This window comes from Mizuhopecten yessoensis, unplaced genomic scaffold (genome assembly GCF_002113885.1).
Source record: "Mizuhopecten yessoensis strain PY_sf001 unplaced genomic scaffold, ASM211388v2 scaffold11109, whole genome shotgun sequence".
In the NCBI taxonomy this organism is placed as follows: Eukaryota; Metazoa; Mollusca; class Bivalvia; order Pectinida; family Pectinidae; genus Mizuhopecten; species Mizuhopecten yessoensis.
Genome location: NW_018408884.1, coordinates 828,972 through 856,809, shown reverse-complemented (window position 1 = coordinate 856,809; position 27,838 = coordinate 828,972). Strand labels below are relative to the sequence as shown.

The 27,838-nt window shown below is 40.9% G+C and overlaps 2 protein-coding genes across 4 annotated transcripts; one reads left to right on the top strand and one right to left on the bottom strand.

Annotated features, from left to right (window-relative positions):
- Positions 1-728: 728 nt before the first annotated feature.
- Positions 729-27,838, top strand: LOC110465947. Of its 3 annotated transcripts, XM_021522157.1 has the most exons (11): positions 729-1,642; positions 5,987-6,023; positions 6,378-6,639; positions 13,084-13,480; positions 15,136-15,290; positions 18,249-18,367; positions 20,134-20,243; positions 20,991-21,723; positions 24,623-24,903; positions 25,675-25,873; positions 27,119-27,838. In XM_021522157.1, exons 5-11 carry the CDS (start codon positions 15,271-15,273, stop codon positions 27,733-27,735), a joined length of 2,079 nt encoding a protein of 692 aa, XP_021377832.1. In that variant the 5' UTR covers positions 729-1,642; positions 5,987-6,023; positions 6,378-6,639; positions 13,084-13,480; positions 15,136-15,270; the 3' UTR covers positions 27,736-27,838. The 3 variants fall into 3 exon arrangements, with proteins under 3 accessions (XP_021377832.1, XP_021377833.1, XP_021377831.1); XM_021522158.1 differs by lacking the exons at positions 5,987-6,023; positions 6,378-6,639; positions 13,084-13,480; XM_021522156.1 differs by lacking the exons at positions 729-1,642; positions 5,987-6,023; positions 6,378-6,639; positions 13,084-13,480 and adding an exon at positions 14,375-14,889.
- LOC110465948 lies at positions 2,098-5,977 on the bottom strand. The gene has a single exon (XM_021522159.1). It carries the CDS (start codon positions 3,844-3,846, stop codon positions 2,269-2,271), a length of 1,578 nt encoding a protein of 525 aa, XP_021377834.1. The 5' UTR covers positions 3,847-5,977; the 3' UTR covers positions 2,098-2,268.

Genomic DNA, 27,838 nt, shown 5'->3' with positions numbered 1-27,838 from the left:
TTGGGCAAAAAGGAGTAAATTTTGTTTAAACAGCGAGTGTGGCCCCCCTGGGGGCAGAAGGAAGGGGCCCAATAGGGGAAACATAGCAAATTCTTCAAAATCCTTCTTCTTCTGTAGGAATGACAGGATTTTGTCCAAATTTGGTATGAAGCACACTTGGGTGAAGGGGAACCAGTTTTTTTATAAACGGTGTGTCTGACCCTCCTGGAGGCAGAGAGGCGGGGCCCAATAGGGGAAATAGAGGTAAAACCTTTAAAATCTCTTTACCATAGGGATTAAAGGATTTTATCCTTATTTAGTCTGAAGTATCCTTAGGCCAAGGGGACTCAATTTTGTATAAGCAGTGGGTGTGGTCCCCCAGGGGGCAGAAGGGCAGGGCCCAATAGGCGAAATAAAGGTAAAACCTTTAAAATCTCTTTACCATAGGGATTAAGGGATTTTATTCTAATTTAGTCGAGCATCCTTGGGCCAAGGTGACTCAATTTTGTATAAACTGTGGGTGTGGCCCTCCTAGATGAAGAGGGGTGGGGCCCGATAGGAGAAATAGAGGTATAACCTTTAAATCTATATTCAGGTGAGTGATACAGGCCCTCTGGGCCTTTTGTTGACAATTCGTATCCGTTGTCCAATTTCAAGAATTAATCATATCAAATATTCTGATCTTTCCCGAGCCTGGTACATACTTCCTGGAAATCATTTTTGTTTTCTCAGTGTAATGACAGGGTAGTTTATAAATGATCATAATGCAGAGGATTTCTGTAGATGGTCTGCTTTGCTGCGTTGTGACTTCCATCTTCAAAACCCTTGTGTCTTTGTAATCCAAGGGTTCAGCTCTCGATACTTCTCTATTTAATTATCCAACAGGATAAACAACACAATATACAGAAATGTATTTCACTGACAAAGAGGCACTGCGACTGATTTATTAAACAAACTAATCATTTTCAGACACAACAATACGTGTTATGGACATAAAGCATGTAGGCACCTACAAAGGATTGTATTTAATCATTAGATTTACTTTAAAATTGATCCAGATTACTCCCCACATCCCTGATTTCTCATAACAGGATATCAAATACAAAATTAATATGATTATTTGAATTCCACTTTAACCAAAAAACAGCCCCGATTTCTTTAAGTAAAAATTAAATTTCACGTCTGCCTGCCGCTAACTGTGTCACTTACATTGTAAATGACGCGATAGGGATTTGCATGTGTAAATCTCAGACCATCACGCCCCCTTTTGGCGCCGTATAACACAGAGAAAATAATTCCACCCTAATTACAACCCACCAAACAATTGAATAATTATATATATATATACTGTGTCTGTGTGTATGACCCTGAGGAACTCACCACCTCCACTGATGAGTAGGACCCTGTATATATGTATTGTCTCCAGAAGTTATGTACAGTAAAACCTAGATATAATGCCACTCCATTTATTTGCCACCTTGCCAAAATATTTTAAGGTCCCTTTTCCTTTTTTCCTTAATAATTATTCTGTGATTTTCCTTCAATTTATTAAGATACAACACATTGCCGTGCCGTGGCGCGAACCCGCAACCCTTCGGTCATGAGCCCGGCGTCCAACCACTGGACTACCGTGCCTCCAATATTACTTCCCTATAATCAAAATGTGAGTGATTGTACGACTCAAAATGTTTGGTTTGGCCTCAGAGAAACATTTATTTGGGTTTGTCCTAATACCCTATAGTTTTGACTGTTGATTGATAATGCAAGAAACAATTGTTTTGTTACCTGTTCAATGGAAAACGGAGCCTAATCGATAATTATTTGCATCCTGGAGTCTAGACCTTTTACTTATAATCCTGTGAATGTCTCATAATCTGTAGTCTAGACATTTTACTTATAATCCTGTGAATGTAACACAATCTGTAGTCTAGAATTTTACTTATAATCCTGTAAATGTCTCATAATCTGTAGTCTAGACATTTTACTTATAATCCTGTGAATGTAACACAATCTGCAGTCTAGACATTTTACTTATAATCCTGTGAATGTCTTAATCTGTAGTCTAGACATTTTACTTATAATCCTGTGAATGTCTCACGATCTGTAGTCTAGACATTTTACTTATAATCCTGTGAGTGTCATACAATCTTGTAGTCTAGACATTTTACTTATATTCCTGTGAATGTCACACATCGTTAGTTGATTTGTAATCATGATAAGTTTCCTTTGTCTCTGATTCCCATGTCATTGTCATGATAACTAGATATACTAGTTGTTTGGTTACAGGTGTCACACACTGCTGTACTGTAGTAGTTTGACTGTGCTAACAAGCCATGACCCAAACACTGCCCACAGGACATCCTCCCTGTCTATACCTACAGCCACTGCACAGTCTGTGTCTGTGTGTATGACCCTGAGGAACTCACCACCTCCACTGATGAGTAGGACCCTGTGGTTGATACTGTCCCCTATGATCAGGTTCCCCACACAGTCATACACCACACCACCACTGGGGTTAAATGGTCTACCTTCTGTTTGTGGTGTTGGTTTATATGTACTGGGGATGTCACCTCTATACACAAACAGCTCCTTGAAATCAGTGTCCATCACAACAACATGTTTGTTTCCATCACCACCATCTCTGAAATCAACGACTGCCACATTGTGAGTGACAGGACACTCTGAGATCCTGCGTGGTGAACACACTAATGGTTTCCCAGTCCCTTTAGCCATAGTAGTACACACCATTTTACCATCTGTGGTAAATTTGGAGATGTGTCTGTACATCCCTACAATGACATGGTTACTGGCTGTAACACATATACACCTGGGTTCCTCCTTGGTACTGAATCTGTGTGTCAGTCGTCCTGATACCAGCTCCATGATGTTATTTTTATCATCACAGACCCACAGTGTGTGTGTGGTGGGTGACAGACTGATGTCATTGATGTAGACATTGTGTTTGACCTCCTGTATTACTTTACCCTTCCTGTCCAGGAGAGTTAATGTGTCACTGGCCGTGGTCCACACCTGACCATCAGTGGTGGGACATATAGAATAAATGTAACGTGGAGACTTCCACTCCTCCACTACCTTGGTCTGTGGCAGTAGTTTGTATGTTGTCACTGCTTTCTTCACTTTTGTTCCTGACTGTTGTTGTTGTGTAGAGGGTTGTCCGCAGACTGACCGATCCTGGTCAGTTAAAGTTTGACCTTGACCTGAGGTGATAACTTTTCCCAAGGCTTTTTTTAAGTGATCTTGAGGTTTTTCATTTGAAGTGAAGTTGGCAGTACCCAGGATAGGTGTTACAGGGAGACTGTGTGTAGGAGAATGGATCTCACAAAATGTATCATAAATCTGTATGTGTGAACCACGCTGGAGAGCTGCTTTGCATTCTTGAATTTGTGATTTGAGTTGTTTCTCGTACATCTCCAGGTCCTGTTTGTATTTATTTATCAGCGTGGTATTATCCTCTTCCATTTTGTGGTAAAGAGAGAGTGTCTGTGCTGTAAGCATGTCCAGCTCTTGTTTTAATTTATCTGTTTGCATTTTTAACTTTTGTGACAGCTTCTCAAAAGTACTGGCGTTGTCTTTAAGGAGCGTATCAGTTGTGGTGATGTATTTTCCAATTCGTACAAGGTCATTTTTTTCTGTTCTGTCTATAAAGTTTTTGATGTCTGGTTCTTTCTGGGGAATGATTTCACTTAGCTCACACACTGTATGAGTTTTGTGAATAGAAGAAAGGCATTTTGGACAAACCGGTTCCTGACACTTTTCACAGTAAAAATCCAATTGTCTCCCCTTGTGGTGAATACAGGTCGTTTGACCTTTAATACGGAGTGGAAATTGGCTTTTAGGGGTTGCCATTATGATGAAAATCTGAAATATTTGTTGAAGCCTTGAAGATGTTTGTTGTTCTTGTATAAATATATTGTTATCAGTAAACACTCACAAATAAGAGTTTGTTATGTAAAGAAATGAAAACTTGACTTATAACTGTCACATCCAGTAGTATATGTTTGTTAAACTTATAGCAATGTAAAAACACTGTAGAATAACTACCTCACGATCACTGATGTCACAGGGTTACTGTGATGATGAATCCAGGTTTACCGTTCCACACTTCAGAAGGTTCACTTACATTGTCTATGGTTTTCCAGCCCTGGGATTCACAATCACATGATTAACTTCCCTCTAGCTTTGCTGATAAATCTGTCACTTTCCTGCTGACATTGTAAAAGTTTGATCAAAACTTCAAGTCAAAAGTTCGGCTGAATTTGACAATGCTGCTGACTAGTTAGTAACATAAACAAATTTCTGCTCTGGATACGCCCATCACTGCAGCAATGCGTAGATCTACCTGTTTAGACCTGCTGTTGTACAGACTAAATAACTTCCGTGTTGAGCGAGGTTACCGACAGACATACAGTGATAATAAAGAAATCGATAGTAAAGTAGGTCAGTGGAGGTTGTGTTTATAAATCGTAGCATTTACATACCTGGCGTGTATTGTCTAAAATGTATGCTTGTTCAGTAATGTGATACCTGTTCCTAAGGTAGATATATCTGTGTTTTGGGTTATAAGATATAACTATAATTGTGGTTCGATACACCTGTGTATTTGGTGACAAGATTATAACACTCTTTCAGTGTAATAACCAGAAAAAGTCTATCTCTGTCATCAAGAAAAACACTCTGCTCGGCACTTATCCAATGTCAGTTTGACTATGCTTGCTCATCTTGGTACGAGGGTATCTCCAAAAATCTTTAACACAAACTTCAAGTTACACAAAACAAGGTTGATCGTTTTATTTTGGATTTAGATTGCAGGAAAAGAATAACTTTTACAGAACTGGAAAAATTATATATGTTGAATGTAAGTAATAGAGTGTCTCAACTGAGATTAAACCACGGTTTTATTTTTTTTCATGAAAAATGTCCAGCTTATATGAAAGAAAGTTTTGAAAGGAACAACAAGAGGTGTACAAGATCAAGTCAATACAACTTTAATATACATAATATAAGTGGGGTAGAGTCCACATCTTTCTCTTACAATGCAATAAAGGACTGGAATGCATTACCAGATAATATTAAGGCAACCAAGAACTTACACAGATTCAAATTTCTGGTCAAACAACATTTGACATCAAATTTTAGATCGGAACAAAAATGTGATTTTGTGAAAGGGTAATAGGGAGACATCAGCGATATACTCTATTACTTCTTAATTCAAATATCATCATAAACACTGTTATTAACTATATTGTTACTTTATATGCAGTCTGAGGGTTTGGTCGCTAGGGATTGGCCCAACCACCAGCCCTCTTCTGCAAGTAGCAATTAATTTAAATAAAACTTGTTAAATTTGTCAATTGAATTATTCAAAATCATTATACATTTGACTTAAATCCTATTTACATTCCATTATTTATGTTGTGTCAGATTTTTATTAGTATAAGTTATATACCAGTACATGTCAATCAATTATATTAATTTATACTTTTCAGTGCCAGGGGGCCAATAACATGTATCTCAGAGTGCCAGGGGGCCGATGGGGCCGATTACATAGGTCTCAGAGAGCCAGGGGGCCGATTACATAGGTCTCAGAGAGCCAGGGGGCCGATGGGGCCGATTACAAAGGTTTCAGAGTGCCAGGGGGCCGATGGGGCCGATTCTATATAAATAGAGTTTGTTGTTTATTTTGTTGAATGTTTCTATATCATATGCCACCTCATCTTGATTGCCATACAAAATTATGACGTTGGGTTTCATGACGTCTTTCAACGCGAAAAATGATGATGTAAAAGGTACGTAATTTTGACGTCATCTTTAGTCAAAGTGACGTCATTATTGTTTTGCAAAGCACCTGTAGTAATGGCCGTTCCATGGATGCGGATGTTTCCACCTGAACCCGACAGGGGTCCTGGCTTTTACGAAGCTCCTAGGCCTCTTCATATGCCTCCCGGGGATTCTCGGCCATTTTCATATTTCATGATTCTTTTTCCAGAGACACTGATGAAGGAAATAATTCGGCACACCAACAGGTAATAGTTTACATAAACTTTTCAATCTTCATAAATCATGAAATAGTTTGAGTTCAGGAACCCAATTCTGTTTTAAACACAGTGGTCGCACAGGTCTTGAAAAACCCTTGAATTATATATATGACTTGAAAAAGCCTTTGAAAATGACTGAAAGCATTTCTTGTTTAAAATATTCTTTTATTTTTATATTTTACATTTTATCATTTTATCAACAGTTTCGTTATTACCTGATAAATGTGTATGACCCCTGAAAAAACTATCGGTATATCTGTTTTATTGATAAGTATTGCATGATGTTGTCTTCCCTGGATGTTAGGTGTTAGACAAGTTACTGAAGTATCTTTGACATTTTAGGTATGCACACCACCATCTGCAGACAAACCAGAATAATTTGGGACATAATGCAAGGGCGCGTTCCTGGAAAAAAATTATCTTGTCGGAATTGAAAGCATTTCTTTCAATATTTTACAACATGTCCATTGTAAGAAAGCCTTCAATTCCATTTGATTCCCGAATACTGGAATTCAAGACTACCAAGTCAACGTTCATCTTGGTTTTTCAAAATATTTTGAAATTTCTACATATCGCAGATTTCCGACGCATGGTTGGAAGAGAGGTTAGTACAGTGTCGTCTAGGTAAATTATAGACTATGCATTGGTACACATTGTGATCTGTTTTATACAAAGAATGTTTACTCAATGTGAGTAGGTCCGCGTGCGTATGTGTGCCCTTTCAGTGCAGCACAGTACTTATAACACATGCATACCCTACTCTCTTAATTGAAGAAGTCATGCGCTTACTGTACATGTAAAGTATGACTCGAATAAAATGCCCTCCATGCGCTCCTCTTTGAACAAAATAGTCACACTATCATTCCATCTCGGCATACAAAATTAATTGTGTAATAGTCGTCTTTTATCGTGGATATACGACAACTCCTGGGTTCTTTTCTCAGTTCATTTATTACGTAAGTAAAAACCCTGTAACATGAAATACATCATATTACTACACATATAACATTTATACAATCACATAAGCTAAGACATGTCAAACAACTACCTGGCCGTAGCCAGTTACATAAGTTACAATAATGGAATACGTATTACAACTGTTACATTCAATCTATATATTATATAGAAATACAGCATAATTACAAATATATTAAAATACCCACCTCTTCAATGTGAAGAGGGTTTTCTCGGACAAAGTCCGCCGAGTCCTCAGTCTTACTCGTTCAATGTAAGCTATAAAAGGAAACAATATATATTAAAAACTTGCTTCTTCGAAATCACTTGTCTACTAAATTGACCACGCCCGATTTCTAAATTTACAAAGACTTTCAAAATATTAACTTTACTTTTAACAAAAATATTACGTTAATTAAATATATTATTGAATAGATACTATAATGAATTAAACTTATATTTATACGCGAGTACTTACATTATTTGCTTTTGGCTCTAGTGCCCGCTACCTCTTTTAATTCCTATGCTGGCTAGGTAAAGATATAGGTGTACAAATGTTCGCTGTGCTCGCTCTGGCCGCTCTGTTCAAAGTGACCAGTGCACCAGGTAAATTACCCTACATTCAATACTAGGTATTCTATACATAGACAATACGTACTGGACAAACAGGTTTACAACACATTACATCACATCCGCTCAGTACCTTACTCGCATTTACGCGTGCTATTTCCGCGCGCGCGCTAAAAGTTTTGCCGCAATGCGTGACGTACAAAATTACACGGAAGGCTGATTTCCGTTACATACGAACGCGTATAGCTAAATACCACAAATATATTAAAAGTAATAATGACAAATAATGACACTACTACATTATCCCCTCCTTAGATGGAAGATGTCCTCATCTACATGATCAGGAAATAATGTAAATAAAACATAAAACAATATAACAAAAGTCCATGCAAAATATTTACACACAATTCAAATATAAAATCTGCAACTGAGGAAAAAACAAAAAAATATATATTAACTCCCCAATTCATCAGGTATTCCCCCGCTTAAATGAAAGATGTCCTCATCTTCCATGGGGTTTCCATTTACACATACATACTACATATACAAATGCATATTAACGTTCAAATAACGTTACGTAAAATGGCACACATACTCAACCAGTTAAAATATTTAACAATGCCTGTTGGGCTGATGCTGGCATATCTCCGAAGGATGCTGTAGATGTTATGTCCATCAGAAACATGGCTTTCATCTTCCATTCCGCTCCAGCAGGTTGTTGTGAACAAACAAACTCGCCTGATGTCATCCAATTAGGCGGTCGTTTGTTCCTTGTCGATCGTCGGGGTATTGGAATCTCCGGATCAGGCGAAGTAGTATTCCCCTGTACTGCAGCTGCAGGTTCATCCTCCGGTTCCGATTCCGATGTCTCCTCATCACTGAAGTCGATCTGAGGTCCAGGTACGGGTGTCATGTCCTTGCTCGGCTGCACCTTGTCCTGTGTGGGAGGCCGTTGAACGTTAGTAGGAACGTTCATACCCACAAATTCCTCATCCGAGCTCTCGTTGCTGTCACTTACAGGCGGTGATACAACAGGCTCAGCCACAGACTTCCGATGATGCGGACCACTATCCATCCTCGACCTCCTAACACGAGGTACCGGCCGAGGTGGATGTGCAATGGGTACCGTATCCACTTCCACCGGTATAGTTCCAATTGGAAGTAGATGGTTTCTGTGAAGAGTTCTACTCTTTCCTTCACCACTCTCTCGAAGTATGGTGTATACCGGAATGTCAATGTTGGGTTGACTCTGTACGATGTATACGTCAGGCTCCCAGCGATCCGCTAGCTTGTGACGTCCCTCAAAGGCAAGTACCTTAACAAGAACGCGGTCACCCGGTTCCAAAACGGCTTCTCTACTACGTAGATCGTAGCCTGCCTTCTGACGACTCTGCGATTCCCGAGCCTTCTTACTCGCTAAGCTGAACGAATGTGACATCCGGTTCCTCATGTTTTTGACATAATCCGGCATGCTAGTTGGGGTAATTTCCTCGTTTACTCCACACAATAGATCAACGGGCAATCGTGGCTGTCGTCCAAACATCAGCTGAAATGGCGAATAACCCGTTGTCTTATGCCGTGTACAGTTGTACGCATATGTGAGCGAACCCACAAAGCTCTTCCAGTCTTTCTTTTGATGCGGTTCCAATGTGCCTAACATGTCGATCAGGGTTCTGTTGAAACGTTCGCACATTCCATTTCCGCTAGGATGGTATGGTGTCGTTCTCGATTTAGTAATATGAAATGTTTCGCACAAACTTTCTATTACTTTCCCCTCGAAGTTAGCTCCTTGGTCGGAATGTAATCTCCGCGGAATTCCGTAATGTTCAATAAATCCCTGCAAAGCCTCCGCTGTTGCTTTAGCCGACTGACTCCGAGTTGGAATGGCTTTGGCATACCTCGTAAAATGGTCGGTGATTACTAAAACATCTTGAAACCCCCCTTTAGACGCCTCTAGTTTCAAGAAGTCCATGCATACCAACTCCATAGGTTGGGTGGTAACAATGTTGACTAACGGAGCCCTAATGCTAGTCGACGATTTCCTGAGTAGACATCTCTGGCATTCCTTCAACCACGTTTCCACATCTTTGGTCATACCAGGCCAAAAGAATCTATCTCTCAGCAGAGATAACGTCCTATCCCTTCCAGGATGGCCAATGTCATTGTGTAATGACGTCAGGACCTTCTCTCGCATGGCAACCGGAAGTACAAGTTGGTCCACATCGGTCTCACCATCAGATACCCGTCTATATAGCACACCACGTTTCAGTTTCCAGCTATCCCAGCATCTGTTAAGGGTTGCGTTTTCTGGTATAGCTGAAAACCTCTTCCGTGTTGGCTTCAGATTCCTCCTAATGATGGGTAGCCATTCCCCTATAACATCGTCCTCCGTCTGAAGAGTTCGCCACTGGTGGGGTGTCATGGTTTGGAAACCATGTTCGTCATCAACGTCAAGCATATCCAATACCTCTGTTGATAGGCTCAAGCTTTCCACCAATGAACCTTTACAAAACGTTGCTCCTTTACAGACGGCTTGGACAGATTCTGATGATATGTTACATCCCGGAAGCCGTGACAAAGCGTCTGCGTCCGCGTTGTTCCGTCCTGGTCGATACTTAATATCGAAGTTGTATGCCGCTAGAGCGGACAACCACCTATGCCCCGTCGCGTCAAGCTTTGCTTTCGACAAAACGTAGGTCAGCGGGTTGTTGTCCGTTAAAACGGTGAACGTCTGTCCATATAGATGGTCATGGAACTTTTCGGTAACTGCCCATTTTAACGCCAGGAATTCCAGTTTATGAGCCGGGTAATTCCTCTCCGACTTGCTCAATCCTCGACTGGCGTAGCAAATAGGTCGTAACTGTCCATCTTGCTCTTGATATAGAACGGCTCCTAGTCCTAAGGTACTTGCATCGGTGTGAAGCTCAAACGGCTGACTGTAGTTAGCATATCCAAGCACAGGAGGATTGCATAACGCTTCCTTCAGGCCGTTGAACGCTGTATCATGCTCCGATGCCCATGTCCACTTAACGCCATTTATCTTAGTCTTTGCCCTTCCTTTGTTCTTCTTTACTCTGGTCGGTGGTAACAGGTCAGTTAAAGGTCTCGCAATCTTTGAAAAATCCTTTACAAACTTCCTGTAGTAACCAGCAAAACCTAGGAATTGACGTAGTTCTTCAGGATTAGACGGTGTCGGCCAGTCTCGTACCTTCTCAATCTTCTTGGGATCTGCCTCAATGCCTTCCGGTGTGACGATGTGTCCAACATAGGCAACTCTGTTCATAAAGAACTGGCATTTCTTAGGCGCAAGCTTCAAACCGTTGTCTCTGAGTCTCTGAAAAACCTTTCCTAGTCGTTCCAGATGCTCCTCATACGTTCGCGAAAAGATGATTAAATCATCAAGATATATCAGGCAGATAGCTAAGTGTAGGTCTCCCATGCATCTCTCCATCAGGCGCTGAAATGTCGCAGGAGCGTTCGTAAGTCCAAAAGGCATCCTCGTGAACTCATAAAACCCCAGTGGGCCGACGGTAAATGCAGTTCGCTCCTTATGTTCTTCCTCTAGCTCAACCTGATGATAACCCGACTTTAAATCCAGCACAGTAAAGTAGTGTGATCCAGCTAAACAATCCAGGATGTCCTCTACTCGTGGTAACGCGTATGCATCCCGAATGGTGCGTTGATTTAGCTGTCGGAAATCCACACACATCCTCAATGATCCATCTTTCTTCCTCACCAGAACAATGTTCGATGACCAGGGACTGTATGATGGTTTGATGACTCCCGCAGACAAAAGTTGCTGAAGATGAGTCTTCACTTCGTCATACATAGAAGGTGGTATCCTCCTATGGCGTTGTTTAAAAGCAACTGGATCCGTCAAATCGATTCGATGTTTCACGAGATTAGTACACCCGAGGTCAGTATCTCCGTGTGAAAATATATCCTCGTATCCCTTTATGAGTTTCGTTCCTAGCTGTAGTTCCTCCTCCGTAACAGCTGAATTGGTAAAGTCTATCTTATCCATAAATGACTTCGGTATTCCCACCTCTCCATCAACAGTAGGAAGTTCCTGGACAATCACTGGCTGTATCTCACATAAAATTGCCTTGGGAGGAATGATAAACGTATGTGTTGTCAGATTGGATAGTTGAACGTCCAATGGATGTGTACTGTCGCAGTCATATGAAAACACTGTAGGTGTAACATCAATATCTTTGGACAGCTTGGATCGTTCCGTGGGCTGCATGATAGCACAGGTAGTTGGATAGGCGCTCCGCTGGTCTACATATCCCTTCAGGGTGATAGTAGAGTTCGGTCTAAGGACGCAATCCATGTTTCCTGCATTCTTGACGAGGCCAATGCTGTTGCGATTTCTCACCAAATCCCGATCCCTCAATGTCATACAGCGAAATGCTAAAAACCATGGAGTATCTAATCCCTTCTGCAAGAACTTCGGTCCATTCCTGCTTCGACAACCTTCCAACAATACCGACAGAACGTTGGTTCCAAACAACACTGGTACCTTGAAGTTATAGTTGCTGTTGGGGCCTGGTGCACTGGTCACTTTGAACAGAGCTGCCAGAGCGAGCACAGCGAACATTTGTACACCTATATCTTTACCTAGCCAGCATAGGAATTAAAAGAGGTAGCGGGCACTAGAGCCAAAAGCAAATAATGTAAGTACTCGCGTATAAATATAAGTTTAATTCATTATAGTATCTATTCAATAATATATTTAATTAACGTAATATTTTTGTTAAAAGTAAAGTTAATATTTTGAAAGTAATAATGACAAATAATGACACTACTACAATTGATTTATTTCTAGAACGCACAGCAGATTTATATTCAATTTTTTATATCATCACATTCTATAAAATAAAATAAAATGCAATGAAAGGCGTAACAAAAACAGATGGATGCGCAGTGTGTACACTACTAGTTTGTTTCACCCACTGTCTAATGATATTCCTGAAAAGTATTGGGATGGAAGTTTAACGGATATGGCGCATGTCGGGTTGATAAGACGCGTGCCGGGTAAATATATAGCGCATGTCGGGTCGATAAGGCGCGTAACGGATAAATATGGCGCATGCCGGGCGGATATGGTCAGTCCGCGATATCGACTATGCACTGTCAATAAGCAGTATCGCACATGCAAAACATCCCATATCACGGACAAGTTTATGATAATTAAATTGATTATATTATTATCCGTGTCACTGTCATTGAGATATCACTTTTCATCTAACAAGTTAGCATACATGTTATACTTTGACGTCATTCACATAGACACAATTTTCAATTTTGACGAAAAAAATGTATTTGGCCACTCATCGCGGTAAAAATTATAAGAAACAGATAAATATACAAATATTACCGATAGAAGTGCTAGATAAAATGACGTAACGTCACGTCGCTGTAGAAATACATCCTGCTGTTGTGAATATTAACGAAAACAACGTCTCTCGAGTAAAAGATATTCAGAAAGATTTACTGGTTTTTATTTTATTTTTTAATTAAGCATCCTGCCGCCAGATTTCGTCCTCTACTTAACTTCGTCAACAGACAGTTCCTGCGCGTCATCATACCGAGGAGGGAATTGTGTGTTGATGAATCCTTGGTGAGAACAAAAGGCCATAGTGTGATGCGCCAGTACATTCCCTCCAAGGCCGCGAAGTACGGAATTAAGTTTTGGATATTCTGTGAGTCAGCGTCAGGGTACGTTCTGCAAATGTCCATATACAGAGGCCGAGAATTCGACCCAACTCCACGGGGCGAGCTACAGGACAGTAACGTTGTATACAACCTACTGAGCGAGGCGTCCCTGCTTGACCGTGGTTACCACGTGTTTGCTGACAGTTTCTTCACTTCGATGCATCTTGGAAAAATGCTGCTGCAGCACCATACCTATGTGACAGGTAGGAGTTAATATGTATATTCAGTTATAGTGCTCTATATAACTCACTTAGTTTTGAATTTTGAAAATTAATTAAAACGACTGAAACGACCTTTATTAAAAAGGTTTTATAAACTTTGAACCCACGCACTACCTGTAAAAAAAATTCGGAGCTTCTTTGCGATTTACAAGCATAAAAAATATTGATAGTGTTACGTTATCGGCATGCAGACAACAAATGAGAGCTTCATCTCCGAGTTGACACTCACTTTTTAGTATTTCCTTTACAAGTAAGGTTTGACAAAATCAACAATCTGGAAATAAATTTATGCTGAGCAATTTATGAAATATTGTTTTACTTATGGCACGTTAAAAGTCTGTTTAGCTTATCGTTTTTTATATATTTATTTATCGGTATTTTTGTCACTGTTTATGCTAGAATGTTAGTACTTAAGCATTGAACTGCTTTTGTATGGTATTTATGATCTATTTGAATGACACAGCTTTGCAAGCAAACAACATAATGCGCGCTACTAAAATTTTCAAGATTTTTTTTTAATTCTTTCAATTTTAGCTCACCTTGCCCAAAGGGTCAAAAGACAAAAGAATCAATTTTGTATAAACTGAGGTGTGTGGGCCCCCTTCTTTGGGGCAGATGGGTGGGGCCCATTAGGGGAAATAGAGGAAAACATTAAAGATCCTTCTCCTTTTATCCGATGAAGGGATTTTGACCAAATTTGTTATAGAGAATCTTTGGGCAAAAGGAATTTAATATTTATAAATGGAAATTGGGACATAACATGGAAACTCATGTTCTTGGTGTCTTTCCCACCAAAACAGATTTATGTGTAGTTCTTCTTGCAACTTTGTTTCTTGTCTCCTTTGATAAACCTGTATGGTACTCAGCAGGTTTTAAATTGAAAATAAAATACCAGGTGAGCTATTAAGGCCCCTGGGCCTCTTGTTTATGATTGATACGGTCGGGTCCATAATAATCATCAAAAAAAAAATCTAATTAAAAAAAAAAAATCTTGAAAAGTTAAGTGTATGCTTGAACATACAAGCATTCATGTATGCTACGCCAATGTTATTGTTTTTTTTGTGTGTGTCCGTTTATTAATAAATCCTTTTGGATATAAATTCTGATAAAAAGCTCATTAAATAAGAGAGCCTACTGATATAGTGCCGTTCATGGTGGGTTTTTTTTCTGGACCAAGGAAATTCCATTTCACATCACAAAATTGGAACCTACACATGGAATCTTGTAAATTAAACTTGAGCTAAGGTATACCGTGATTTTTCCGGATAGTTGATGTTGACTCCATTATTTGGACATTTAGTCTCGCCACTCGGATTCGCGGAGGTGCTTGAAAATCAAGGTTACTTTCGTTTCTGTCAACGTTTCGTAAACAAGTTGTAAACGGAACAAACGTGAGTAATGTTTCAAGACATATTCCTCTCTTCGTCATATGACAACGTTTACAAGAAAGAATCATAAAGGAAATAATTTGAACGCAAAGCTCGTTACACGTTTTTCAACTTTCGTGATAATTGCGTCATATTTAGCTTTCTTGTTGCTCACTGCCCCACAACAATATAGAGTCGTGTTGAGAAATAGAAATAAACTAAAATGACACTGTTGTCATGTCAAAAAACAATCTCTTTTTCATGTTGCAGTCTGTTGGTAAAGACACTGAATGATGGTGGCCGCACCAATGATCTGAAGTCACGTGCTGTGTAATACTTTGCTTGAGTCGTCCGTTGGTACGCTGGGCCGATTTGACCATATTTCGAGACACAAGATTACACTGGATGATCAGATGTTACGTTAGGTAAGAAAGAAACTTAACATCTGATGTATATAGTTAGGGACATTGAGTAAAGGCATTGAATAAAGCACAGGTACTAGCCTCGTCTGTCACCTGTGGCAGGAGTGGTTTTTAGCTCACCTGGTCCGAAGGACCATGGTGAGCTTATTATGCCATACCGCGTCGTCCGTCATCTTGCGTCGTCCGTCAACTTTACGCTACTAGTCATGAATCACTGAGCGGATTTTAACAAAATTTGGTGTGGAGCATCCTTGAGGGGGAGAAGACTCAATTTTGTATAAATGGTGGGTCTGGCCCACCAGGGGCCTGAGGGGCGGGGTCCAATAGGGGAAATATAGCAATTTCTTCTTTAAAATCCTTCTCCTTCTGTAGGAATGAAAGGATTTGTTCCATATTTGGTGTGGAACATCCTTGGGTAAAGGGAAACCAATTGTGTATGAACGATGGGTCTGGCCCCCCTGGGGGCTGGGGGGCGGGGCCCAATAGGAGAAATATAGCAAATTATTTAAAATCCTTCTTCTTTTGTAGGAATGAAAGGATTTGTTCCATATTTGGTCTGAAGCATCGTTGGATGAAGGGTATCCAATTTTTTATAAACTGTGGGTCTGGCCCCCCAGGGGCCTGAGGGGCGGGGCCCAATAGGGGAAACATAGCAAATTATTCTTCAAAATACTTCTTCTTCTGTAGGAATGAAAGGATTTGTTCCATATTTGGTCTGAAGCATCGTTGGATGAAGGGTATCCAATTTTTTATAAACTGTGGGTCTGGCCCCCCAGGGGCTTGAGGGGCGGGGCCAAATAGGGGAAACATAGCAAATTATTCATTAAAATCCTTCTTCTGTAGGAATGAAAGAATTTGTTCCATATTTCGTGTGGAACATCCTTGGGTAAAGGGAAACCAATTTTGTATAAACAGTGGGTGTGGCCTTCCTGGGATCTGAGGGGCGGGGCTCAATAAGGGAAATTGAGGTAAAACCTTTATAATCCTTCTTCTACCATAGGGATTAAGGGATTTTATCCTTATTCAGTCTGGAGCATCCTTGGGCAAAAGGGACTCAATTTTGTTTAAACAGCGAGTGTGGCCTCCCTGGGGGCAGAAGGGAGGGGCCCAATAGGGGTAATAGAGGTAAAGCTTCAAAATCTGTTTTCTTCTTTAGGAATGACAGGGTTTTGTCGAAATTTGGTATGAAGCATCCTTGGGCCAAGGGGACTCAATTTTGTATAAGCAGTGGGTGTGGTCTTCCAGGGAGCAGAAGGGTTGGGCCCAATAGGAGAAATAGAGGTAAAACCTTTAAAATCCTTCTTTGACCATCGGGATTAAGGGATTTTATCGTCATTACTACTTATTATTTATTATGTCTGGTTTTGGAGACTGTACCCCTTCTGTTTACATACGAGTACAGGTCTTGGACCACTTTCGTTTTAGGTGATAACGTGTGGCTCTAACCTTAGTGGAGCCGGTAATCGCTCGGGTTATGTATTTTGCCTATAAAAGCACGTGCATTTCCCAGTTCAACTGACTCTGGCACAGAGACAACAAGTTGTCTGCCGGGTCGCCTCTGCTGTTCAGCATGTGTAGGTATTTAGACATATGGCCCCGTAGCCCTATAACACTCCTATTTATGAATCTGTAATTTGGGAATATTTAGCACAGTGGGACGGTTGGGAGGTTTTAATTCTATGTAGACTACTGCAGCAGCATACGTTTTCTCAAATATAGCTGTAAGTATTTGCTACTCTAGCCATGTAATGTAATTGTTCTATTTGTTGTCTGTTAATAAATTGATATTGGTTAATATTTTGGAGTTCTAGTCATATTTTCAGGGTACAGTCAGTCAACACGGAACCTCAGGTCCACGAACATTAAGTAAATTGGACGTTGTTAAATCCGTCCTATTACACAACTGTAATATTATATTATGGGTGTATTGACAGACGAGGCTAGTACCTGTGAATAAAGACTATATGTTAAAATACTTAATTTGTAAAGAATGAGTAATTGAAATAGAGTCCAAATCACATTATTAGATCGTCTAAAGGGAATTTACCTTCAGCTCATCTGTTGAGCCTCCAGCTAGACAGTCACGGGCCCCGGGTCACGAACTCAAATATTCATTTCACTTCTTCCTTCCCATCATCACACTAGTAAATGTAGGAGTTCTGGTTGTCTCCTTGAAGTCAGGGTCGTTATTATTCAAGTTAATGGTCAGGAATGTAGAAACTCTGGGTCAGTTTAAAGTTGATGCTGTGGTTTGCCCACTTCAATTGATTTGCTGAGATGCTGTTGCCAGCGTGCTAGTTTAGTCCATGTGTCTACCTCCAGAACCAGTCAAGAGTTCCAGATAATAAAGTCTAACCTGAAGTACCTGTTGGTGTGTAATTCTGTGAGAACTCTATAGCTATCTAATTCAGAGATTGATAACGATCTAAATCAATATAAATCTCTGGATTTAAAGTTAGTAATGACATGTTCTCTTACCCTGGACAGGTGTATCCACACTTTTACTGGTGTGAGATTTCCTTGTCTTACCCTAGGGTTGAGACAGGGGGGGATTCCCCTATTCATAACAATGGTATGACGTCACTTCAACAATACAATGACGTCACGTCAACAATCCATCAGCGTCAACCCTAAGTTTAGCATGTAACGTTATCATTACATTGTGTACAAAAATGTATATGATACACATTGGGAGAACAGGGTAAGAGAAAAAGAATCATTCACCCCCTTGTTGGTAAGATAGGTGAATCTCAACCCTGGGGGAAAGATTCTTATGTTGCCAAACACTCAGCAAAGCCTCATGTTTGGCAACATAAAAATCTTCCCCCTCGGATTGAGATTCCCCAATCTCACCCCCTAGGGCCCGGGTGAGAGATTCTATTAGTCTCATGTTCTGCCTAATCTCTAAGCTGTGTTTTTTTATTATCTACATGTTTTACATTATAAAATAAACGTTTTTAGGTCTGAAGTTCCATACATGGCTGCTGCAACCCGCTTGTATCGATGCCGAAAGTGCAGGGAGCGCGTGTTTGATTCTCAATGTGTAGTGACAGTACATGGACAACAGAATACTTTATCTGGTAAGAGAAATAAGTCAGTTTAAAAATCTGGTAATTAAGATAAATTATATATTTAGGGTCACTTAGAAACTATTAGGGAACTTCTGGCAAAGATTGAATTTGAGGTTACACAATGATTGGTCTGATCGAGCTTATGTTAACTGGTTGAAAGACTTACTAGAACCATTTTCGATATTAACAAATACAAGTTCTTCAGGTGTTATGCTTACATGACAGTATTTAGAGTCTGTACAACAGAAATGTAAATATAACACATACAATGATGAAACTGCAGGCATTCAGACTCCTTATCTCTTAGCCATTTTACTGACCCCCTCCTGCAAAATTCATTTTTAGACAATAACTTTCCTGATCAAGTTTTTCTTATTATGGAACATATACATTTGAAATGTCTTATTAATTTATTAATTTGTTTTCCTTTGGTATTTTATTAAAATTATAAATAATGTAAACTTTGTGTAGTGTAAAGACATTTTGTACATGTTAACGTATAGTAGAACATTCAACCCCAAAAACATCAGTAAACATTAACGATTACATTGTGTTTTCAAACTTAGATGATAATTAACCAAGTATTTTCCTTCTTGGTGATCGAAGCATCATTCGTCTTAATGATGATATCTGGGAATATTTGATGATAAACACATCAAGAACGCTGAAAACAATGTTCAATGAAATGGATGACTTATTAAATGCCTTATGAATAATGACAAAACAATTCATGAAATGCAAGCAATAGTGTAAGTGTACATTTTGAATGTATTTTGTTCTGTAATAATCTCGACCTACGAGGAAATAAAGAATGTCTGTCTGTCTGTCTTTACAGGGATTCTTCAGTGTAAGGGTTAATAAATAGGTTTGGCTGATAGATCCATTAATGAAATTGAAGGTTAAGTTTGCATTGTAAATGTATGGTTGGTTAGATATATCGGTTATAAATAAAACTACATGGGACAATTTATGCATAGAGTTTCTTTTTGTTTGCCCAGACTAAATAGCCAGATGTCCTTATGTCATATATATTGTTAGATGTCCATCAGTTGTATGCAAAGATCATTCCAAGGCCAATGGAATTCAGTATTGTTTAACTGAAGGGTGTGCTCTCCACTTACAACACCTCTTTCCCCATCCTCAATATACAGGGATTATGCTGACTAACGCTCTCTGCACCCAAGGAATATGTCAGAGAAAAATTGAAGGTTCAGCATGCACCACCTTGTGGATAAGACAAGAAGACTAGTTCGATGTACATCAAAAGAATCCTGTAGTCGCGTAACAGTAAAAATTGACTGACTTTGAAGTTGGGCGTTGCCCCTTTGTAATCTTCAAAGGACATGTATCAGCCTAGCGATTGGTTAGTTTATTTTTACCTGAGACCAATCAAACAATTGTCTTTATGCCTTCAATTCTGCTACGACATAATCAAGGGGTGCAGAGAGCGTAAGTGAGCATAACCCCTGGATATCGAGGATGCTCTCTCCCTACAGAGAAGGGGTTTTGACCTAATTTTGCCAGAGCATCACTTGACAAAGGAGGAACGGGCTCCAAAAAAATCAAATAAAAGTTTTATTTTTTAAAACTACTCTTTAAGAACTGTTGAAGGGATTTCGAGTAAATTTGGCATTGATCATCAATAGGCCCATGCTATTCAAAAGTTTGTACTTCTAATAAAAAGTAAGATTTGAAAAAGATGAACATTTTTTTAGACTTTATATATTAATAATACATTGTGTATATATAATTGTTTGTAATGTATCTTTCTGTAGATGGATCTGCAGTACTGCCTTCTGTTTCCTGTCAGGATGTTTCTATGGAGACGGTGTGGTATGTCACGGTTGACTCTGCCCCAGAATGGATACTGAACAACATTGAAACAGTGAGAAAAATATTTGTGTACAGTGTACATATACTTATATAGTAAAGGACAGACCTGGCTAGACATGCTTGAATTCACAATATTTTAAGTAACTATCATCTTGTAGGACAAATTGAAATGAAACCTCATATACATATGTATCATCTGTGGAAACCTGCTGTACAGTATTGTCCAGGCCCCTACTACTAGTCAATATCTCAAAATAACTAGACACTGTAGACAATAAACATTTGTACTACATGTATCACAAACAGCAGAGGAAGGAGTATTATAAGATGATTGGATGTCTAAGGGAGATAATCCATTAATTAACCCTTTCACCACTGTAGACCATAATGGACTCATCCAGATCAATGCATGGTAGAATCTACTTAAGTTACATGAACACTATTTAAAATAATAAAAATAGTGCACGGCACGGCACGTTTGCACTTAAAAAGTATTAACCCTTTCACCCCTGTGTAATTTTAGTAGACTCTACCATGCATTGATCTGAATGAGTCCATTATGGTCTACAGGGGTGAAAGGGTTAAATGCTGAGTAGATATTATAAAGAAATGAGAAAGGAGTGCTGAGTAAGCTAGGTAACTTGTACTCATGTTTGATGTCCCTAGTTACTAAGCATGTTTTTGAGGTACTTGGATGCACTTTAAAATTGAATTTACAAAATATATATATAATTTTTTTTTACAGAGACAATCATAACTGGATAATTTAATGCAAAAATTAATACTTTTTGTTTTTCAGGCCATGTGGACCAAAGGGAAATTACTCTGTCCAAAATGTGAAGGTCGTCTGGGATCATTTGATTTCACAAAGACAGTGAAATGTGCGTGTGGAAAGTTTACAGTGCCACCTATCCACATACTACAGTGTCGTATTGATCAAGTCAGTACAGCCTCTGCCACACAGGAAATCTTGAGACGCAGGCAAAGTAAGATCACTGCTAGAGATATTTCTGTTAACCCAAATAATGAGGCAGAGAAAAACAGAGATGTGTCAGGTAAACCTGAAGAGATCTCAAGTCTGGATATTTCTATACCGTTTGGCCCTAAAATGGTACCAGTTGATACCAGTTCAGCTGTGACCTTTGACCCGGACCTCACCAGAATGCAGGACAATGACTCTGCTTCCTTCTTACCTAGTTCTGAAATGACAGGTGCAAGGTCATTTGACAGTACACTCACACCAGGTGCTGAAAGGTTGTTCAGAGCCGCTGACCTTGATAGAAGACAGAGGTCACTGGTTGAGAGTGGACAGAGGTCACTGGTTGATGGTAGTTATAGTTCACCAGAAAGAACTAGGTCGTTTGTGGGTAAAGAAATACAAAAACAGAGCACTTCAGAATCAGATATTCATCTGACGTTTGTAATAGATCAGTGCGATGGAAATAGAAAAGACGTAAAGAAAAGTGTAAAGGAGAACTGTTCAAAGGGAGATAATCCGCAGCAGACGGGAAATCAACAGCAAGAATCACACGGTAACATTTTCTTTAAGGTTTAATTTTGAGCTCACCTGGTCTAAAGGATAAAGATGAGCTGACCTGGTACCACCTTGTGTTGTCTGTCTGTCGTCTGTTAAATATGGAAGTAGGGGTTAGTATTTTTAAAAACACTTGATTATGACAGGTTTGCATAATTATTGCATAATAAAGGATTCGCTCTTTAAGTCCTTAAGTACTGTAAATGATCATAACATGATTAAACATGGAGACCCCTGACCCAAACGCATTTAGCTTTGTCCCCCAATGACCACCGTGTGGTCCTGTATGACTGCCGTGTGGTCCTGTATGACCGCCGTGTGGTCCTGTATGACCGCCGTGTGGTCCTGTATGACTGCTGTGTGGTCCTGTATGACCGCCTTGTGGTCCTGTATGACCACCGTGTGGTCCTGTATGACTGCCATGTGGTCCTGTATGACTGCTGTATGTTCCTGTATGACCTCCGTGTGGTCCTGTATGACTGCCGTGTGGTCCTGTATGACTGCGGTGTGTTCCTGTATGACTGCTGTGTGTTCCTGTATGACTGCTTTGTGTTCCTGTATGACTGCTGTGTGTTCCGGTATGACTGCTGTGTGTTCCTGTATGACTACTGTGTGGTCCTGTATGACTGCTGTGTGGTCCTGTATGACTGCCGTGTTGTGCTGTATGACTGCTGTGTGTTCATGTATGACTATTGTGTGGTCCTGTATGAATGCTTTGTGTTCCTGTATACGTATGACTACCATGTTGTGCTGTATGACTGCTGTGTGGTCCTGTATGACTGGTCTGTAGTTCTGTATGACTGCCGTGTGGTCCTGTATGACCACGTTGTGGTCCTGTATGACCACCGTGTGGTCCTGTATGACTGCCGTGTGGTCATGTATGACTGCCGTGTGGTTCTGTATGACTGCCGTTTGGTCCTGTATGACTGCCGTGTGGTCCTATATGACTGCTGTGTGGTGTTGTATGACTGCCGTGTGGTCCTGTATGACTGCCGTGTGGTCCTGTATGACCGCCGTGTGGTCCTGTATGACCGTCGTGTGGTCCTGTATGAACGCCGTGTGGTCCTGTATGACTGCCGTGTGGTCTTGATTGACCACCTTGAGGTCCTGTATGACCACCGTGTGGTCCTGTATGACTGCCATGTTGTCCTGTATGACTGCTGTATGGTCCTGTATGACTTGTGTGAGGTCCTGTATGACTGCTGGGTGGTCCTGTATGACTGTTGTGTGGTCCTGTATGACTGCTGTGTGGTCCTGTATGACTGGTCTGTGGTCCTGTATGACCTCCGTGTGTTCCTGTATGACTGCCGTGTGGTCCTGTATGACTGCTGTGTGTTCCTGTATGACTGTTGTGTGTTTCTGTATGACTGCTGTGTGTTCCTGTATGACTGCTGTGTGTTCCTGTATGACTGTTGTGTGGGCCCGTATGGCTGCCGTGTAGTCCTGTATGACTGGTCTGTAGATCTGTATGACTGCCGTGTTGTGCTGTATGACTGCTGTGTGTTCCTGTATGACTGCTGTGTGTTCCGGTATGACTGCTGTGTGTTCTTGTATGACTTGTGTGTGTTCCTGTATGACTGCTGTGTGGTCCTGTATGACTGCCGTGTGGTCCTGTATGACTGCTGGGTGGTCCTGTATGACTGTTGTGTGGTCCTGTATGACTGCTGTTTGGTCCTGTATGACTGGTCTGTGGTCCTGTATGACCTCCGTGTGTTCCTGTATGACTGCCGTGTGGTCCTGTATGACTGCGGTGTGGTCCTGTATGACTGCTGTGTGGTCCTGCATGACTGCTGTGTGGTCCTGTATGACTGCCGTGTGGTGCTGTATGACTGCTGTGTGGTCCTAGATGACTGCTGTGTTCCTGTATGACTGCTGTGTGGGCCTGTATGACTGCTGTGTGGTCCTGTATGACGGCTGTGTGGTCCTGTATGACTGCTGTGTGGTTCTGTATGACTGCTGTGTGGTCCTGTATGACCACCTTGTGGTCCTGTATGACCGCCGTGTGGTCCTGTATGACCGTCGTGTGGTCCTGTATGAGCTCCGTGTGGTCCTGTATGACTGCCGTGTGGTCATGTATGACTGCCGTGTGGTTCTGTATGACTGCGGTGTGGTTCTGTATGACTGCTGTGTGGTCCTATATGACTGCTGTGTTCCTGTTTGACTGCTGTGTGGTCCTGTATGACTGCTGTGTGGTCCTCTATGACTGGTCTGTGGTCCTGTATGACCTCCGTGTGTTCCTGTATGACTGCCGTGTGGTCCTGTATGACCACGTTGTGGTCCTGTATGACCACCGTGTGGACCTGTATGACTGCCGTGTGGTCATGTATGACTGCCGTGTGGTTCTGTATGACTGCTGTGTGGTCCTGTATGACTACTGTGTGGTCCTGCATGACTGCTGTGTGGTCCTGTATGACTGCCGTGTTGTTCGGTATGACTGCTGTGTGTTCCTGTATGACTACTGTGTGGTCCTGTATGACTGCCGTGTGGTCCTGTATGACTGCGGTGTGGTTCTGTATGACTGCTGTGTGGTCCTATATGACTGCTGTGTTCCTGTATGACTGCTGTGTGGTCCTGTATGACTGCTGTGTGGTCCTGTATGACTGCCTTTAGGTTCAGCATGACCACTGTGTGGTCCCCCATGACCACTGTGTGGTTCTGCATGACTGCTGTGTGGTCCTGTATGGCTGCCGTGTCATCTCACATGACTGCTGTGTGGTCCTGTATGACTGCCGTTTAGTCCCACATGACTGCCGTTTGGTCCTGTATGACTGCTATGTGGTCCTGTATGATTGCATGTGTGGCAAATAGGACAACAGGTGGCATTTTCATGACTAATTTATGGTCATGTTTGACATCATTGTTTTGATATTCAACCAAAAATAAATCTTACATTGTAGAAATAAGGACGCTGTCTGATGAAGGAGTAGCTACAAATACTGAAGGCTACTCAGAGTCGGGTCCAAGTCTTAATGCTTTACCTGTATACCAAGGACACCGGGATGTTTCTGATGATGGATGTCCCAGTAATGCTGAACAGCCTGAGAGACTGACTCTGAGTCGCAGAGATTTACTAGGCGATGAACACAGGCATCCTGATGCTCCAAGACGTTCCAAACAAAGGAGTGGACGTAAACGGGGGATAACAAAGGCCGACACTTCACCTGCTGATCATGATCAGGTATATATCAGAGTTGTCAAATCAGCTGTTACTGTAATAATGTTCTGACTGAGGAACCTACTAAGTGGTCGGTGCGGTAACCAAACAGTAAACAACAACAAATACAACCTGTCTTTTCTAAAGAAATACTCAAATCTTATTTTCACTACATACTAATTAGCATCAAAGTTTGTAAGGTTTGGTTTGGTTTAGTATTGTTTAACGTCCTATCAATAACTATGGTCGTTTAAGGACGGCCACCCCATGTGTGCGAGATGCATGCGTGTAGTGTATGCGAGTGGGTTTTGGGAGGCTGCAATATGTTCGTGTTAGGTAAAGTTCTCAACATAAAAGCAAAAGATGTAGACTAAGTTCAAATATCATAACCTGGCATTCCTTAAGTGACCATAGCTGTTACTAAGACGAACAACAAACCAAAGTATAAACGACAGAGTGGCTTATGCCTCAGTCTTCCAACTGCATGCTGGTGTTTCCAACAAATTCTTTTTATTATGAATTTTCAAAGGATTATTTTCTTTCACACGCAACTCCAATAATCCAGGTATAAAATGGTCTGTGGTGGGTGCTGCTGTGTAGGTGCTGTAACATCCAAGGGAGTGGTATGATGGAAAGGGATGCTGTTTGATGCACTGTCCAATCACAAAGCAGAACACAAATGTTAATCTGACATACACACTTGTTGATGTATTAGTCATGTGACTTAGCACCCTTAATTATACACACTTGATAACAAACACGTATGAAATAATTTTCAATTTAATCTATTTTTAGAATAATGATGTTGACCCAGTTTATCCTGAGGAACACACCTGTCCAGTGTGTCTTGACCTCTACTGTTATCCAATGAGAACAAGTCCCTGTGACCATGTTTTCTGTGACCCGTGTCTGCGGCGCTTGGCCCGAGCCACACCAGTCAACACACCTTGTCCTCTGTGTAGGCGAGTCATCGCCAAGTGTCATGGTGAAGATGGTGAGCATAGTGGGGTTTTCTCAAGATGTCATTTGGGGAGTAAATAGGGTCATCTCAAAGTGTCATGGTGAAGATGGTGAGTATAGTGGGGTTGTCTCAAGATATCATTTGGGATTAAATAGGGTTATCTCAAAATATCATTGGGGAGTAAATAGGGTTATCTCAAAATATCATTGGGGAGTAAATAGGGTTGTCTCGAAGTGTCTTGGTGACTGTTTTTTTGTGTCCGGAAAAACATGTTGTGTTCTTGGAAAGTGGTTTCTAATTGTGTCCCATGTTTAGCAAAAAGTTTCAGCATACGATGAATTATAATTTTTTTTTGCAAGAGATCAATTATTACATCGATTCTTTAGGAGATGTCTTCATGAATTTAAAACTTTTGCAAAAGTTTTTCTCTCTGCATATTTTTGGTTAATTCATGCCATACTTAAAAAAGTCTTTGATATCTGTAAGTCATTGTCAGTTTTGACTGTAATCCAACGTAGAATGTGGGAGAATAACCGTCTATTGTTATGTAAACATAAGACTTTTGGGGATAATGAAGTAGAAAGCCTTTGTTCTGGCATCAAATTCGCCCTCGGGAAACATGATTTATCGAGGGGGAACAACTCTTCAGGTCACCTTACACCAGGGCAATAACTGTTTTATTATTCCGAAATCCCATCTGTGGAGTCTGTGTTATATACATATGACAAAAATACATCAACATTAGGCAATGTAACGAGCCCCTGTGTTGTCACTGTGGTGGTACCTGTTCGCCTTTATTTCATTGGGTCTGGTAGCATATATATACTACAAATACCTATCACTGTCAGTGTTTTGATTTTACATCAAATTAAACAACAATAATAGCCCTTCAAGTTCTTCAGCTGTTGGGAGGTGGAATCCCGTTCGCAGCCATATTTGATGTTTGTGGTGTCGTCCGGAACACATCGGGCATTTGAGAGTCTAACAAAGAGAGACAACTCGTCCGATGGGTTCCGAGAAGGGATACTCGACAGGGAAAATTTATCGCGTGAGGGAGACTCAATGTTTTATAATCCTGTCATGTGATGTGTTTAAACCAATCAGACACGCTGTAAAATCTATAAGGAATAATAATATCTATAGATTATTGATACATCACCAGTGAACATATAATCCCTACCATACCGCCACTGTCAGAGTTGTGTTTATATATCAACATGCAATAATGATCTTACTGATATAAGAATGTTACCAGATATTTAACTTGTTCTGTTGAAGACCTTGCCGGAGACCTGAAGACCTGGTATTCTGCACTCTATAAGAAACGGCAGGTCATGGAGAACAAATTCCGTAAGGACTCGTATCATAAACTCCCGCAGTTAAACCCAGCGACCTTACGACTCCCTAATATGGACAGATTAGGTCAGGATCCGTGGCAGCCATTCGACAGAGCCAGAAACCTGTATAACAGGATGGGAGTGAACCTACCCTACGTTTTGCATAGTGTTGTATTTATTGCGGTAATGGTGTGTAACACAGTATACAGATTCAGTGTGGAGCTGGCCTCCCTCCCGCTGTCCACGGCCTTGGTAGTGACGGGGCTGGTGTTTATTGCACTCCTGGCCGTGTCTGGACTCTTAGCTATCTCTCACGTGGTCAGAGTGGTCGGTTCTGTGTCCCAGGTCCTCGGCCAGGCCATTGTCGAGTTTATGGGCAGTGTATTTTTGTTGCCTCGCGTGGAATCTTTCAAGTCTGAATCCTCACAAAGCTTGTTACCTACCAGTGTCCGAATTAGGGCCATGACGGCAAACTTCTTCCTGGTAGTGATTGTAGTCATCATTTGTCGATATGTCTTCTTCCGCCGAGTTAATGTCCAGTTTGGTCGAAATGTATAAGGGCATAGTGAGATGTTTTCCAAGCATGAATTATGATTTTTATTAGCTCACCGGGTCCGAAGGATCAAAGTGAGCTTATGCCAAACCGTGGCGTCCGTCGTCC

What these genes read in the sequence shown, in the direction of transcription:
- LOC110465947 (XM_021522158.1), top strand. Translation starts at nt 15,271, where the DNA reads ATGATCAGATGTTACGTTAG. An exon ending in ATGATCAGATGTTACGTTAG is followed by an intron (nt 15,291 to 18,248) that starts GTAAGAAAGAAA and finishes AAACGTTTTTAG; the next exon opens with GTCTGAAGTTCCATACATGG. An exon ending in CAAGTGTCATGGTGAAGATG is followed by an intron (nt 25,874 to 27,118) that starts GTGAGCATAGTG and finishes GTTCTGTTGAAG; the next exon opens with ACCTTGCCGGAGACCTGAAG.
- LOC110465948 (XM_021522159.1), bottom strand. Translation starts at nt 3,846, where the DNA reads ATGGCAACCCCTAAAAGCCAATTTCCACTCCGTATTAAAGGTCAAACG.